The sequence below is a fragment of the Schistocerca cancellata genome, chromosome 8 (assembly GCF_023864275.1).
Source record: "Schistocerca cancellata isolate TAMUIC-IGC-003103 chromosome 8, iqSchCanc2.1, whole genome shotgun sequence".
NCBI lineage: Eukaryota > Metazoa > Arthropoda > Insecta > Orthoptera > Acrididae > Schistocerca > Schistocerca cancellata.
Window position 1 is genome coordinate 130862560 of NC_064633.1, and position 18308 is coordinate 130880867.

Here is an 18308-nt window from a genome sequence, read left to right on the forward strand (position 1 = left end):
AAATGCTTTTCGGAAATCAAGAAATACTATACCTACGTGACAGCCTCGATCCAAAGCTTTCAATATGTCATGTGGGAAAAGTACGAGTTGGGTTTCAGATGATCGATGTTTTCGGAGTCAACGATGGTCGGCATTGAGGAAGTCATTCTGTTCAAGATATCTCATAATGTTTCAGCTCAGAATATATTCTAAGATGTTGCAAAAGTTTCGCAGCGATATCTCAAATTCTACATTGTTCTGCCAAAAACTGCATAGTTCATTAGTTTAAAATAATCTTTTTTCAAAATCACACATCACGAGATCCATCTTTTCGGTGTTGTTTTGCTTGGGATACGAATTTTACTTTTCAGTGCTCTCAGGCAGGTCACCTACCCTATCTTCGCGGAAACCAAGATCAGCCAAGCGTTCAATGATAAACTGTGCATCATATCTGCTCAAATTGTGGAAGGAAATTGGTATGTGTTTCAGCACTTGGTAGTAAAAGTTGCATGCGTTGCGTGCTTTGCTGCAGAATTCCCCTGTTGGATGGTAATGATTCATCTACATCTACATCTACATCTACATCTACCTTTATACTCCGCAAGCCACCCAACGGTGTGTGGCGGAGGGCACTTTACGTGCCACTGTCATTACCTCCCTTTCCTGTTCCAGTCGCGTATGGTTCGCGGGAAGAACGAATGTCTGAAAGCCTCCGTGTGCGCTCTAATCTCTCTAATTTTACATTCGTGATCTCCTCGGGAGGTATAAGTAGGGGGAAGCAATATATTCGATACCTCATCCAGAAACGCACCCGCTCGAAACCTGGCGAGCAAGCTACACCGCGATGCAGAGCGCCTCTCTTGCAGAGTCTGCCACTTGAGTTTGTTAAACATCTCCGTAACGCTATCACGGTTACCAAATAACCCTGTGACGAAACGCGCCGCTCTTTTTTGGATCTTCTCTATCTCCTCCGTCAACCCGACCTGGTACGGATCCCACACTGATGAGGAATACTCAAATATAGGTCGAACGAGTGTTTTGTAAGCCACCTCCTTTGTTGATGGACTACATTTTCTAAGGACTCTCCCAATGAATCTCAACCTGGTACCCGTCTTACCAACAATTAATTTTATATGATCATTCCACTTCAAATCGTTCCGCACGCATACTCCCAGACATTTTACAGAAGTAACTGCTAGCAGTGTTTGTTCCGCTATCATATAATCATACAATAAAGGACCCTTCTTTCTACGTATTCGCAATACATTACATTTGTCTATGTTAAGGGTCAGTTGCCACTCCCTGCACCAAGTGCCTATCCGCTGCAAATCTTCCTGCATTTCGCTACAATTTTCTAATGCTGCAATTTCTCTGAATACTACAGCATCATCCGCGAAAAGCCGCATGGAATATCCGACACTATCGACTAGGTCATTTATATACATTGTGAAAAGCAATGGTCCCATAACACTCCCCTGTGGCACGCCAGAGGTTACTTTAACGTCTGTAGACGTCTCTCCATTGATAACAACATGCTGTGTTCTGTTTGCTAAAAACTCTTCAATCCAGTCACACAGCTGGTCTGATATTCCGTAGGCTCTTACTTTGTTTATCAGGCGACAGTGCGGAACTGTATCGAACGCCTTCCGGAAGTCAAGAAAAATAGCATCTACCTGGGAGCCTGTATCTAATATTTTCTGGGTCTCATGAACAAATAAAGCGAGTTGGGTCTCACACGATCGCTGTTTCCGGAATCCATGTTGATTCCTACATAGTAGATTCTGGGTTTCAAAAAACGACATGATACTCGAGCAAAAAACATGTTCTAAAATCCTACAACAGATCGACATCAGAGATATAGGTCTATAGTTTTGCGCATCTGCTCGACGATCCTTCTTGAAGACTGGGACCTCCTGTGCTCTTTTCCAATCATTTGGAACCTTCCGTTCCTCTAGAGACTTGCGGTGCACGGCTGTTAGAAGGGGGGCAAGTTCTTTCGCGTACTCTGTGTAGAATCGAATTGGTATCCCGTCAGGTCCAGCGGACTTTCCTCCGTTGAGCGATTCCAGCTGCTTTTCTATTCCTTGGACACTTATTTCGATGTCAGCCATTTTTTCGTTTGTGCGAGGATCTAGAGAAGGAACTACAGTGCTGTCTTCCTCTGTGAAACAGCTTTGGAAAAAGGTGTTTAGTATTTCAGCTTTACACGTGTCATCCTCTGTTTCAATGCCTTCATCATCCCGGATATGCTGTTTCGAGCCACTTACTGATTTAACGTAAGACCAGAACATCCTAGGATTTTCTGTCAAGTCGGTACATAGAATTTTACTTTCGAATTCACTGAACGCTTCTCGCATAGCCCTCCTTACGCTAATTTTGACGTAGTTTAGCTTCTGTTTGTCTGAGAGGTTTTGGCTACGTTTAAACTGGGAGTGAAGCTCTCTTTGCTTTCGCAGTAGTTTCCTAACTTTGTGCAGTTTCCGCTTTTCTGTCTAACACAAGTATGAAGACAAACGGCACTCTCCTGCGATTTGGTCATGGGAATATTGGGGCGTTAATTCAGATCAACTTCCCTTGTTGTTTCTTCGAGCTACGAGAGCAACCATTTCACAGGATTTTTCCTGACGTGCGGATCAGAACGATTTGGACTAGAGTCATATGCGCTTAGAAAGCCTCGTATGCCGCCAATTATGGTACCTGTCACTCTGTAAAGGTACTGTGCAAGGATCACGGAGGCACTCGATGTCACCGTTATGACGTTTTCCACTGAACTGGGATGACATTAGGCGGGACTTGTTCTTGGTCCACACGTAGTGTTATCTCTGAATATTGAATAACAACTAATCTACATCTTTATCGCGCTGAGCCGCTAAGAAATGATTTTTTTGATTGTCCCTACCAACCTCGATATTAGTTCTGGGAGTGGTTACTCTGTGACATACATGTGTACTGAGACGTCTCATTGAAGTTCACATAGAAGTCTGTTGACCGATCCTGCTGGGCGTCCATAACATGTGGTGGGCTGCGCATATGTATTATAAGCTACTTCTCAGGTTCAAAAATTGGAATTCTACGATATTTAGACATTCATTTTACTTTCTTAAGCCCGTGCCATATGTGGAGCCTTGTGCAGGTTACATTACTCTGACAATGAGTATTTTTTTTATTGATTCATTCCTGTATTTTCGGCTAGGCCTCGTTTACAAGGTTTGCTACTTGATGACTCACCTGCACTGCATCTCTCATGCTACTTGATAAATTTGCTGGATTTTTTCGTGCTTGGTACCATTTTCTCTTGCACAATCAACAAATGGCCTGATGTTCATCTGTAAAGACCGTTTCGAATGTATTTAATTTTATATAGTACCCCTCTTAGAATTTTTTTTTTATTTTTTTTTTTTTTTTGTACGGCTAACATGGAATTTACACCCTGACACAGGGATCAAGTGTACGATTCCATCCACATAAAGGATTTATCAAGTAAACTGGAGTGAATTTATATACCATGAAAAAAATTTGCAACAGTTGTGGGTGTCCCGTGAAGAGTAAGATAATTGAGCCCGTCATGATATACAGGGTGTTACAAAAAGGTACGGCCAAACTTTCAGGAAACAATCCTCACACACAAATAAAGAAAAGATGTTATGTGGACATGTGTCCGGAAACACTTAATTTCCATGTTAGAGCTCATTTTAGTTTCGTCAGTATGTACTGTACTTCCTCGATTCACCGCCAGTTGGCCCAATTGAAGGAAGGTAATGTTGACTTCGGTGCTTGTGTTGACATGCGACTCATTGCTCTACAGTACTAGCATCAAGCACATCAGTACGCAGCATCAACAGGTTAGTGTTCATCACGAACGTGGTTTTGCAGTCAGTGCAATGTTTACAAATGCGGAGTTGGCAGATGCCCATTTGATGTATGGATTAGCACGGGGCAATAGCCATGGTGCGGTACGTTTGTATCGAGACAGATTTCCAGAACGAAGGTGTCCCGACAGGAAGACGTTCGAAGCAATTGATCGGCGTCTTAGGGAGCACGTAACATTCCAGCCTATGACTCCCGACTGGGGAAGACCTAGAACGACGAGGACACCTGCAATGGACGCAGTTGACGATAACCCTAATATCAGCGTCAGAGAAGTTGCTGCTGTACAATGTAACGTTTACCACGTCACTGTATGGAGAGTGCTATGGGAGAACCAGTTGTTTCCGTACCATGTACAGCGTGTGTAGGCACTATCAGCAGCTGATTGGCCTCCAAGGGTACACTTCTGCGAATGGTTCATCCAACAATGTGTCAATCCTCATTTCAGTGCAAATGTTCTCTTTACGGATGTGGCTTCATTCCAACGTGATCAAATTGTAAATTTTCACAATCAACATGTGTGGGCTGACGAGAATCCGCACGCAATTGTGCAATCACGTCATCAACACAGATTTTCTGTGAACGTTTGGGCAGGCATTGTTGGTGATGTCTCGATTGGGCCCCATGTTCTTCCACCTGCGCTCAATGGAGCACGTTATCATGATTTCATACGGGATACTCTACCTGTGCTGCTAGAACATGTGCCTCTACAAGTACGACACAACGTGTGGTTCATGCACGATGGAGCTCCTGCACATTTCAGTCGAAGTGTTCGTTCGCTTGTCAACAACAGATTCGGTGACCGATGGATTGGTAGAGGCGGACCAATTCCATGGCCTCCACGCTCTCCTGACCTCAACCCTCTTGACTTTCATTTATGGGGGCATTTGAAAGCTCTTGTCTACGCAACCCCGGTACCAAATGTAGAGGCTCTTCGTGCTCGTATTGTGGACGGCTGTGATACAATACGCCATTCTCCAGGGCTGCATCAGCGCATCAGGGATTCCTTGCGACGGAGGGTGGATGCATGTATCCTCGCTAATGGAGGAGATTTTGAACATTTCCTGTAGCAAAGTGTTTGAAGTCACGCTGTTACGTTCTGTTGCTGTGTGTTTCCATTCCATGATTAATGTGATTTGAAGAGAAGTAATAAAATGAACTCTAACATGGAAAGTAAGCGTTTCCGGACACATGTCCACATAACATATTTTCTTTCTTTGTGCGTGAGGAATGTTTCCTGAATGTTTGGCCGTACCTTTTTGTAACACCCTGTATGTTAATAAAAAGTTCCAGTAAGTCTTTTTTTCTAGCCGTGTATTTCGCCAGGGGCCGAACATATCTCGCCTTGAAGCAGGTGTCGTCGTGGTATTCGAATTTTATTGTCCGGCAGTGTATGCATACACGCATAGACGCCACTCTCCGAGACCTTAACACAGTCTACGACCTCTACGCATACTAGCAATTGCAGCGTCCCGTCACCTGTAAGTGACGCGTGACCCCACATAATCGCGTCTACCCTTTGTGTTGCAGCTGCGTACCTGAACCTGGGGCTGGTGCTGTGGCGGCAGGGCCGCGAGGCGGACGCGCTCGGCGTGCTGCGTGCGGGCGCCGCCGCCGACGGCTCGGCGCTCAAGGACCCGCGCGCGCACGCGCAGGCGGCGACCGCGTGCCGCTTCCACCTGGGCCGCCTGCTGCTCGAGAGCGGGCGCGCCGCCGCCGCAGACCGGGAGCTGCGCGCCGCAGTCGCCGGCATGCCCCCCCACTACCAGCCACAGGTGCGTGCTCTACTGCCTGCCGGCTGCCGGCGCACGGCGCTGCTCTGCGTTCCGCGCTTAACAAACGAGTGACGAGAACTTCCCTTCTCACATTTATCGGAACAGCTCAGTCAAATTTACACACGCGGATCAAAAAGTATTAATGGTGTTCATATTTTTACATTGATGTTGTTGTGGTCTTCAATCCTGAGTCTGGTTTGATGGAGCTCCCCATGCTACTCTATCCTGTGCAAGCTTCTTCATCTCCCAGTACTTACTGCAACCTACATCCTTCTGAATCTGCTTAGTGTATTCATCTCTTGCTCTCCCTCTACGATCTTTACCCTCCACACTGCCCTCCAATGCTAAATTTGTGATCCTTTGATGCCTTAGAACCTGTCCTACCAACCGGTCCCTTCTTCTGGTCAAGTTGTGCCACAAACTCCTTTTCTCCCCAATTCTATTCGATACCTCCTCATTACTTATCTGATCTACCCATCTAATCTTCAGCATTCTTCTGCAGCACCACATTTCGAAAGCTTCTACTCTCTTCTTGTCCAAACTATTTCTCGTCCATGTTTCACTTCCATACATGGCTGCACTCCATACAAATACTTTCAAAAACGACTTGCTGGCACTTAAATCTATACTCGATGTTAACAAATTGCTCTTCTTCAGAAACGATTTCCTTGCCATTGTGAGTCTACATTTTATATCCTGTCTACTTCGATCATCATCAGTTATTTTGCTCCCCAAATATCAAAACTCCTTTACTACTTTAACTGTCTCATTTCCTAATCTAATACCCTCAGCATCACCCAACTTAATTCGACTCAATTCCATTGTCCTCGTTTTGCATTATTAATTCCATTTTTTTTCAACTAGGCATGAGAAATAAGTGTCTCAAAATGGCAATAAATTCTAGAAAATTGAAAACATCGTTTATCACAGAATATTTTTCATTTCTTTGCCTGACCAGCTGCCCATGTGGATGGGCGCATGGTCTACCCTTCTGCAGAGAAAACATGCCAGTTAGAAAATAATCTACCGCAATATCAACTTACATACTCCCCAAGTCACCATAAACTGCATGGCGGAGGCCACATCTAACAACTACCGATCATTTCCTTTCGTGTTCCACTTGCAGAAGCAGTGAGGGGAGAGCCACTCTCTATATGCGTACGTGCGGGCTTTAAGTTTTCGTATTTCTTCGCGGTAGTTGTGCGAAATGTGCGTTGGCCGCAGTAGAATCGTTCTGCAGCCATCCGAAAATAACAGTTCTCTAAACCCTCTCAAAAGTGTTTCAAGTAAGTTTCGATTACGCGATACGTCACACAAAACTGAGGACTGTAAATTCAACTAAATACCTACCACTCCGTCTACAGTCCAAAAGTGGCCCATCGGGACCTTCCGACCGCCGTGTCATCCTCAGAGGAGGATGCGTATAGGAGGGGCGTGTCGTCAGCACACCGCTCTCCCGGTCGTTATGATGGTATTCTTGACCGAAGCCGCTATTCTTGGGACGAGTAGCTCCTCAATTGGCATCACGAGGCTGAGTGCACCCCGAAAAATGGCAGCAGCGCATGGTGGCCTGGATGGTCATCCATCCAAGTGCCGACCACGCCCGCCAACGCTTAACTACGGTGACTTCATGGGAACCGGTGTATCCACTGCGACAAGGCCATTGCCAACTAAATACTTAGGGATTACAATTACTAATAACCTAAATTGGAACGATCACATAGATAATACTGTGAGTAGAGCAAACCAAAGACTGCGATTCATTGGCAGAACACTTAGAAGGTGCAACAGGTCTACCAAACAGACTGCTTACACTACGCTTGTCCGCCCTATTCTGGAGTATTGCTGTGAGGTGTGGGATCCGCATCAGGTGGGACCGACGAATGACTTCGAAAAAGTACAAAGAAGGGCAGCACGTTTTGTACTATCGCGAAATAGGGGAGATAGTGCGACAGACGTGATACGTGAATTGGAGTGGCAATCATTAAAACAAAGGCGTTTTTCGTTGCGACGGGATCTTCACATGAAATTTCAATTATCAGTTTTCTCCTCCAATTGCGAAAACATTCTTTTGGCACCCACCTACATAGGGAGAAATGATCATCACGATAAAATAAGAGAAATCAGGGCTCGCACAGAAAAATTTAAGTGCTCGTTTTTTCCTGCGTGCCGTTCGAGAGTGGAAGAACGTCGTGTTCCCTCCATCGATTCCCGTCTGACTCCAAAGTGCACTGCTAGCAGCACACATCTGAATTGTTTCGATGTCTTCCTTTAAGCCGACCTGGTGAGGATTCGAAACACTCCAACAGTACTCAAAAATGAGTGGCTCCAGCGTTTTGCGTTTCCCTTTGTACGTGAACTACACTTTCCTGGAATTCTCCTAATAAACCGAAGTTGACCATTCGCTTTCTATATTGTCGACCTCATGTGCTCGTTCCATTTCGTACTATTTTACAACGGTACACCTACTATTTAATCGTTATGTCAAGCAGCACACCACTGAAACTGTATTCAAATGTTACAGGATAATTTTTCCTACTCATCTGTATTAATCTACATTTTTCCACATTTAGAGTTAGCTGCTATTCGTGACACCAATTTGAAATTTTGCGTAAGTCATCTTGCATCCTCCTACAGCCACTCAACTTCGAGACCTTCCCGTACACCACAGCACTGTCAGAAAAAAAACCGCAGATTGCTGCCCACCTTGTCCGCATCATTCATGTATATAGATAACAACAGCGGCCCTATCATGCTTCCCTGGGGCACTCCTGATGAGACCCTTGTCTCCGATCAACACTCGCCTTTTAGGACAGCGTACTGGATTCAATTATTTAAGAAGCCTTCCAGCCATTCACATAAGTTGGAACCTATTCCATATGCTCGTATCTTCATTAACAGTCTGCAGAGGGGAACCATGTCAAATGCTTTACGGAAATCTAGGAGTACTAAAACTGCCTGTTGTCCTTCATCCATAGTTCGCAGTATGTCACGTGAGAAAGCTGAGTTTCACACAAATGATGCTTTCTAAAACCGTGATGATTCGTGGACATATGCTTTTCGGTACCTAGGAAATTTATTGTATTCGAATTCGGAATACACTATACGATCAAATGTACCGGACACCTGATTAAAAGCGACTTACAAGTTAGTGGCGCCCTCCATAGGTAATGCTGGAATTCAGCATGGTGCTGACCCACCCTAAGCCTTGATGACAGCTTCCACTCTCGGAGGCATACGTTCAGACAGGTGCTGGAAGGTTTCTTGGGGAATGGCAGCCCATTCTTCACAGAGTGCTGCACTGAGGAGAGGTATCGATGTTGGTCGGTGAGACCTGGCACGAAGTCGGCGTTCCAAAACATCCTACAGGTGTTCTGTAGGATTCAGGTCAGGACTCTTTGCAGGCCAGTCCATCACAGGGATATTATTGTCGTGTGACCACTCCGGCACAGGTCGTTCATTATGAACAGCTGCTCGATCGTGTTGAAAGATGCAATCGCCATCCCCGAATTACTCTTCAACATTGGGAAGCAAGAAGGTGCTTAAAGCCGGCCGCGGTGGTCTAGCGGTTCTAGGCGCTCAGTCCGGAACCGCGCGACCGCTACGGTCGCAGGTTCGAATCCTGCCTCGGGCAAGGATGTGTGTGATGTCCTTAGGTTAGTTAGGTTTAAGTAGTTCTAAGTTTTAGGGGACTTATGACCACAGACGTTGAGTCCCATAGTGCTCGGAGCCAATTGAACCATTTTTGAAGGTGCTTAAAACATCAACGTAGGCCTCTACTATAATAGTGCTACGCGAAACAAATGGAGGTGCAACCACTCCGTGAAAAACACGGCCACACGATAACACCACCGTCTCCGAATTTTACTGTTGGGGCATTCACCATAGCCACACCATGCCATCGGGTCGCCACATTGTGTACGGTGATTCGTCACTCCACACACCGTTTTTCCACATTTCAGTCGTCCAATGTTTACGCTCCTTACATCAAGCGAGGCGACGTTTGGCATTTACCGGCGTGATGTGTGGCTTATGAGCAGCCGCACGACCATGAAATCCGAGTTTTCTCACCTCCCACCTAACTATCATAGTACCTGCAGTGGATCCCGATACAGTTTGGAATTTCTGCGTGATTGTCTGGATAGATGTCTGCCTATTACACATTACGACTCTCTTCAACTGTCGGAGGTCTCTGTAAGTCAACAGACGAGGTCGGCCTGTACGCTTTTGTGCTATACGTGCCCCTTCACGTTTCCACTTCGCTATCACATTGGAAACAGTGGACCTAGGGATGTTTAGGAGTGCGGAAATCTCGCGTACAGACGTATGACACAAGTGAAACCGAATCACCTGAACACATTCGAAGTCTGTGAGTTCCGCGGAGCGCCCCATTCTGCTCTCTCAAGATGTCTAATGACTACTGAGGTCGCTGATATGGAGTACCTGGCAGTAGGTGGCAGCACAATGCACCTAATATGAAAAACGTATGTTATTAGGGATGTACAGATACTTTTGTTCACATAGTGTACATTCAAGAAATCTGCAGCAAACCGATGTTAAGAATATTGATTTTTAATATTGCGGGTACGTTATTTTAACCTTCTGCTATACAGGAGTCAGGAGCGCTTTTTTCCTGTCGCTTGAATCGTTGCACTGAGCGAGACATTAGCGATAAATGCAACCTATTTGAGGGGCCAATGCCGAAATGCACTCTCTGTAAAAACCGAACTGGTATTCCACCCGGACCTAGCGACGTATTTGTTTTCAACTCTCGCAGTTGCTTTTCAACGCTAGAGACGCCTATTTCTATCTTCTCGACACAGGAGTGCATGCGATGGTCAAGCGATAGCATGTCTGTATGATACAAACAACAAAATCGTAAAAATCAACTAGTACTATTCTTGGGCACCAAGGAACATAAGCTGCCATATACCAGTATATCAAACACTGATGTTCTAGAAAAGTTTAGTTTATGCATCACACAAGGTTTCCTAAACACTTGAAACGTCCCGTTAGAAAAATTATACATGACTGTGCTTAAACTGACACACAATATTTTTTTTAGCGCAACGGAATCTGACTTTCAGTAATCCCTACAAGAGAATGGCCCTGACTAAATTAACCTATACGTTTCACAAATCACTTACCTCACAAAAAATCTTCGTTACTCGAACTACTGCAATACAGCGAGTGCCACTACTGCCAGCTAAATAAAAAATTCAAACTACTGAAGGCACTAACTACTGATAGGCATAGTTAGCAAATGAAAGATTTTGATAGAGAACAAACAATGTATTTACATTAATAGTGATGAAAAATCATAATATACATAGCAGTTCGTGACATCCAGTCTTACAAATTTCAAAACTCCGCCATGTTTCTCCCCACATCCACCACCGCTGGCGGCTCACCTCCAACTGCGCAACGCTACGCGCTGTTAACATCCAGCTGCCCAACACTACAATGGCAGATAACAATGCAAACTAGCCACAGACTGCACACAGCACAGCTAGTGATTTTCATACAGAGCGCTACGTGGCGCTACCGATAAGAAAACCTAAACAGACTACTTACACACTGTCAAAGAAAGGATACCCGAAGAAGGCATTTTATGCCGCAGTAAGTCCGTCGCAAGATATATCTTAAACACGGTCGATGAAAGGAGTAGAATTTGCCGAATACTCAATTAATACAGACATGAACTTCCTAAATCTAAGCCCACCAGCTCACAGTATCACCTAACACAACAATTATCTTGGGAACTAAACAAGGAGTAGCACGGCCGATTTAATGAATTAGATCCTAAGAAATAACTGACTAAAAACCACAGAAAGATCTTAGTATAGCACAAGCGCGAGAAAAAGCACAAATCTTCAGAATCACACCTCAAAACTCTCATTCGCGTCCAGACTTCTGAGAACATGTCAATAGAATCCAGGTCACATTCTTAAACGCCAGTCATGAACGAAGAAATTATTCAAGCTGTTCAAATTAATATAGCAGAAATTTACTGAACATTTAAAAATGTCTTTGACAAGCACATATAGAAACATTCATCCCAACTAAATCCAACAAATGAACCGAATTGGTAGCATGACGTGGTGAAAAGTATTGTCTCAGAAATTTTTATTCTGTTCTCAGTATAGATTGAGGTGCTACTTGTCACGCACTCAGTCGACTTTCCCGCTTCGCTGACCCGAGTTGTATGCTTCTGCAGCTAAAGGGCTGTAACATGGCCGAGTGTAACGTAACTATCTCGGTGCGTGACAGACACCCTGCAAAACTGAAGCATGGTCAAATGTGTGTGAAATCTTATGGGACTTAACTGCTAAGGTCATCAGTCCCAAGCTTACACACTACTAAACCTAAATTATCCTAAGGACAAACACACACGCCCACGCCCGAGGGAGGACTCGAACCTCCGCCGGAGCCTGCCGCACAGTCCATGACTGCAGCGCCTAAGACCGCTCGGCCAATCCCGCGCGGCCTGAAAGCATGAATTCGAAGAGTTCGTCCACTCATGGAGCAATGTCACACCACACACGAGCGCTTTGACATCTGCAGGTATCTGACGCCTTGGGTTCAGAATCATCCCCCATATGGTCCCGACTTGGTCCCAATCGATTTTAATCTATTTTCAAAGCTTAGAGAACACGTCTGAGGACTTCACTTTGATAGTGATGGAGCAGTGCAAGCAGACGTAAGGTTGTGTATCCGTCACTACGGCAAACATTCTACAGCGAAAGTTTCAACAAACTGGACTGTCGTTGAGAGGAATGTATTGGTCAATAGGTTGATGATGTTTAGAAATAAATATATAGACATCAAGAATACAGGTGCAAACTGTTAATAAAGTTGTTTTGTTTAAGAAAAGAGTTTTCACAAAAAAAAATTCAGAGGCATTACTTTTCAGCACGTCCGCGCATAAATCAATATCACACCAGTCATCACTAAAACATGTAGACATATCTCAAAAGGATAATAAAACAAACTGTAGAAATTCTAAGAATTTTTTACCAGAATTTAAACCTTCTGAAGAAACCATTGTACGGTGGATTCAGTTATAAGACCGTATGCCGACTTTCTTAAAGTTAAAAAAAAAGCTAGCGAATGGCGTACCTGCATCATTCTTTGAGATGCAGTGAGCATATGACAAGGTTTAGCAGCAATATTTAAAGTATAAATTAGCTCAAGATTTCTTTGAGAAAGGAATAGTACAAATCTGTATCGAACCTGTACTCCGCAAACCGCCCTACGAGGAGGCATGGTGGACAGTAATTCGCGTGCCACTATCACGTCCCCCTTTTTCAGCTCCCGTCGCGAGGGAGGCCTATTTGGAAGACTCCGCACGACTTAGAATCTCTCTGATTTTACTTCAGTGGTCTTTCCGCGAGATTATGTGCGAGGAAGCACTCGATCGGTTGTCTCCTCTTGGACAGTATGCCCACAGAACTTTAACAGTAGGGTCTACACCACACTGTAATGCTCAACGCCTGTCTTGTAGCGTCTGCCAGTGACACTTCCACGCATACTATACGAACCTGTGACGAAACGGGTTGCTCTTCTGTGGATATCATCTATTTTCTCCATTCATTCCAGCTCGTAAGAGGTCGTAGATAAGGGAGAATTACAGAGGTGTCCGTCGAATGAGAGTTTTATTAGCTGTTAGGGGCAGTTAAATGAAAGGAAAAAAGCAAGTAAAATGTTTATATAACAGTTAATATATTTATACCGCTGTGAGATAAGACGGTCAGTACCTTCATGGAAAAATGTTTGCGGTTTCCTACGAAACCTAGATTGTACACAGGCGCACACGCCTTCTTGTGAAGTAAATCGGCGCCAGCACTGTCGTACTTCAGGGCTCCAAAAATGTGGAAATTTCTTAGGGAGAGGTCGGGACTTTGTGGAGGATGTGTTCCGGCCTCCCAGCGAAACTTCTGCAGTGTAGTCGAAACAGCCTTGGCAGCATGTGGATGGGCATTATCCTGCAACGGAACGATGCCATTTGTCAGCAATCCTGCGCCTTTGGACTTGTTGGTGCGATTCAGTTTTTGCAAAGTGTGCACGTACCGCTGTGCTTTAATTGAAGCTTACGTCAGAATGTTGTACACGAGTAACAGTACAAAAAATATAGGTACGTAATTAATTTTTTGTTTAATTATTGTCTGTTGGCTTTCGTGTTGAGGTGTTCGTCAGGAAAGGGTCAACAGGTACTGTTTCTGGATGTGCTGGTTTCGAGGAGTAATGAGAACCTGCGCCACAGAGTGTATCGAAAACCGACACACAGCGACCGATACCTGCAGCGACATTCAGATCACCACTCGAGCCAGAGAAGATTGTCATTATTATGCTCGTAATGCGAACAGGACATATACGTGAGCTGCAGCACCTCAAACGCAAGAAATTACAAAGATAGACTAGTAACTACACAGATAACTGAAAATAAATCGCTCCTGTTTGAAGCTCGTAAAAATATGAAACAAACGAACGGTATACTCGCCTTATTAGCAGCAGGAACTCGAGGTGCTCTCCCACTGACGGTCTAACCTACACCTGAGTACTAAAAGAAATCCGCTAAATTTCGTTTACATGATAAGTCATACAAATCTGAAGGCTGTAAATTCAACTAAATATTAAGGAATTACAATTACAAATAACCTAATTTGATCACAAGATAATGTTGTGGGTAGAATAAACCAAAGACTGCGATTCGTTGGCAGAACACTTAGAAGGCACAACAGGTCTACTAATGAGAGTGCTTACACCACGCTTGGCCCCCTCTATTCTGCAGTACTGCTGTGCGGTGTGGGATCCGCATCAGGTGGGACTGACGTATGACATCTAAAAAGTTCAAAGAAGTCAGCTCGTTTTGTATTATCGCGAAATAGGGGAGATAGTGCCACAGACATGATACGTGAATTGGAGTGGCAATCATTAAAACAAAGGCGTTTTTCGTTGGGACAGGATCTTCTCGTGAAATTTCAATTATCAATTATCTCCTCCGATTGCGAAAACATTCTGTTGGCACCTATCTACGTAGAGAGAAACGATCATCACGATAAACTAAGAAAAGTCAGGGCTCTCACAGAGAAATTTAAGTCCTCGTTTCCCCGGGCGCCGGTCGAGAGTGGAACGCTGCAGAAACATTACTCACGCCCCGTAATCACAGCTTTACTTCTGCCAGTATCTCGTCTCCTACCTTCCAAACTTTACAGAAGCTCTCCTGCGAACCTTGCAGAACTAGCACTCCTGAAAGAAAGGATATTGCGGAGACATGGCTCAGCCACAGCCTGGGGGATGTTTCCAGAACGAGATTTTCACTCTGCAGTGGAGTGTGCGCTGATATGAAACTTCCTTGCAGATTAAAACTGTGTGCCCGACCGAGACTCGAACTCGGGACCTTTGCCTTTCGCGGGCAAGTGCTCTACCATCTGAGCTACCGAAGCACGACTCACGCCCGGTACTCACAGCTTTACTTCTGCCAGTTTCATATCAGCGCACACTCCGCTGCAGAGTGAAAATCTCATTCTGGAAACATCCCCCAGGCTGTGGCTAAGCCATGTCTCCGCCATATCCTTTCTTTCGGGAGTGCTAGTTCTGTAAGGTTCGCAGGAGAGCTTCTGTAATGTTTGGAAGGTAGGAGACGAGGTACTGGCAGAAGTAAAGCTGTGAGTACCGGGCGTGAGTCGTGCTTCGGTAGCTCAGATGGTAGAGCACTTGCCCGCGAAAGGCAAAGGTCCCGAGTTCGTGTCTCGGTCGGGCACACAGTTTTAATCTGCCAGGAAGTTTCATATCAGCGCACTCTCCGCTGCAGAGTGAAAATCTCATTCTGGCTGCAGAAACAGCTTTAAGGTGGTTCACCGATCCCTCTGCCTGGCACTTTATTGTGAATAGCAGAGTGATCACGTAGATGTAGACGAAAAACATGTGGTAGGCGTTCTGAGAGCCAATGAGTACTCCACCAGGAGCGTAAGAAGTCTCACGAAACGGAATTCCCGGAAAAGTGGCACGTCAGAAGAAGAAATGTAGGGTACGGTCATTCCTCCATACATTCTCAGGATGAATGACCGAACAGCCGTATATTGTACAAACACATCGTAAAGACGTAACTAAACGACCAAACGAGTGCTTTAGACCAGTAAACGATAAAAGGCAGTAAAGCATGTACGTGAGGAAAAGTCATTGTTTAAACATCCCGACCATCCAGCAATCCCAGGATCATCGAACATAAACGGTATTGCAGATTGGGACTGGTGGAGAAATCGGCTATGGTAGAGTAAGAGCTGCCGATGGCCCACTCATGTACCCTTGATGACTGCATGGAACAAATCTTTACGCCTCGCCTGGGCACGTCAACACCGACATTGGACTCTTGATGACCGGAAATGTGTTGCGTGGTAGGACGAATCTTGTTTCAAATTGTATCAAGTTTGTGTCTTGTACGGGTAGGGAGACAACCTCGTGAATCAATGGACCCTGCACGTCAACAGAGGACAGTTCAAGCTGGTGGAAGCTCTGTAATTGTGTGTGGCGTGTGCAGATGAAGTGATGTGGAACCTTGATACGTCTAGGTACGACTCTGACATGTGACACGTACGTAAGCATCCTGTCTGGTCACCTGCATCCATTCATGTCCATTGTGCATTCCGACGGACTTGGGCAATTCCGCAGCACAATGCGACGTCCCACACGTGCAGAATTGCTACAGAATGGCTCCAGGAACACTCTTCTAAGTTTAACCACTTCCGCTGGCCACCAAACTCCCCAGACATGAACATTATTGAGCGTGTCTGGGATGCCTTGCAACGTGCTGTTCAGAAGAGATTCCACCCCCTCCTACTCTTACGGATTTATGGACAGCCGTGCAGGATTCATGGTGTCAGTTCCCTCCAGCACCACTTCCGTCATTAGTCTAGTCCATGCCACATCATGATGCGGCCCTTCTGCGCTTGCTGGAGTTCTACACGTATTAGACACGCGTACCAGTTTCTTTGGCTCCTCAGTATATGTAGTCCACTTTTTTTTTTACAATAAACGACAAAAAATAATTTTTAAATTATATAATTACAGACTAACGATTTCGTATTTTTTTCCTGTACTTTTACTGTGAAACCTTGCTTCTCGTCAAATTTCATGATTCTAGGTCATCGGGGAGTACCTGTAGTTTTATAAGTGATTTTGCGAGTAATACGTGCCGTAAGTGGCCATAGCTTTTGACTGCGTTGAAATGTTTTGAAACATGTACGTTGGAAATGCGTGAAACATGTGCGTTTGAAATATGTTTGAAATTACGTAACTGACAGTAGTCTGAAATATAACTGTTAGAATGGGAATGACATGTGAACGTGTATTGTATCTCGTCGCTTATGCGCTTTGTCCTATACTGAACTGTTCTGATTGCGAGAACATAAGTTTAATTCACCTGCGAGAATGTAAACTTTCAATAACTTTAAACCAAACCAAAACTGCATGAATTTACGCAACACAAAAACTGAATCTGAAGCAAAACTATTCATCTGAAATCGGCCTTGGTAATAATACGAAACTTTATCAATTTGAAAATAATGGTCCTGTGCTTAATGAATGCTATCCCTGAAATAATAAAATTTCTTACCTTTATCTGCACAATAGTTATGCTCTTAACACTGCCCGCTATTGGTACTTTAAATTGTATAAATAGCAAACAGCTATTGTGCAAGGCTGTTGCTTAGCATATATTTTAATTAAATCGAATATGACTGAGACAATAACTTCTTGCGAAAAGTAGTTAATCAAGACTGACATAGATGTGGGAACTAGTATTGACTTGGGGTAAGTAACAACATGGCACTAACTTTAAAACTTGTATTTTGACTATTTGAAAAACAATAATGCTCACAATTAATACACTCAATAAACTGATTATAAATTAACAATTAGCTTTGCAAAATCATTGGATGTGAATGCTATACATTATCTCAATCACCATTTATGAATACGTGCATAGCATTAGTAACAAAACAACTTTCTTTAAATTATTTCCAACTTCTGTTGTGGTTCATTTTACTGTTAGCATACATCATAGTATCTTTGCAAATAAAAAATCATTACTGCCCATAGCGAGTAAGTATACATGCAGCACACATCAGATACAACACGTCTTTACACTTGAGAGTCTTCCATACATCTCTCGACTTAATTATCCATAACACTTGAATCAGCGACCACTGTTGAGCAGCGGCACTACTGCACAAACGATACTACATTTGACAGTCTCTGGCTCAATATAGTATTTTCTTCCAAAAATTGAATTAATTTACCAAGTGTATATACCTTTCACTTTCACACCGCCAAGGGATCGTGTACCTCAGTATGTGACGTAAATTTCAACGTGATACCTCTACTTATTCTTTAGAAAAAGGGATGGTAACAGTCGGACAGACACATAGACAGATAGACAAACGGACAACAAGTGATTCTACAAAGGGTCCGTTTTTTTCCCATTGAGGTATGGAGCCTTAAAAATGAATTACATAACGTTATTTATTCGACTTTATGGTTATAACTTTATTGCTTCCCCTTACAGATGTTACGAGTAAACTGGAATGACAGATTCAAATAGAGAAGTAATCTGTAGTCAATATCTAAGAATAGCTTTGCCATAAACGCTAGTGTCAAAATTTTTCCTAGCACCTCACTTTTCCATTC

The 18308-nt window shown here is 44.1% G+C and overlaps 1 protein-coding gene across 1 annotated transcript in view; it reads left to right on the forward strand.

Moving 5' to 3' along the window:
- Positions 1 to 18308, forward strand: part of LOC126095421 (protein O-mannosyl-transferase TMTC2-like) — a 1040622-nt gene that overhangs the window by 581646 nt on the left and 440668 nt on the right. The window contains exon 14 of the mRNA XM_049910218.1: positions 5377 to 5621. Within this exon, the coding sequence (XP_049766175.1) occupies positions 5377 to 5621 (245 nt within the window). The remainder of the gene's footprint in view (positions 1 to 5376; positions 5622 to 18308) is intronic.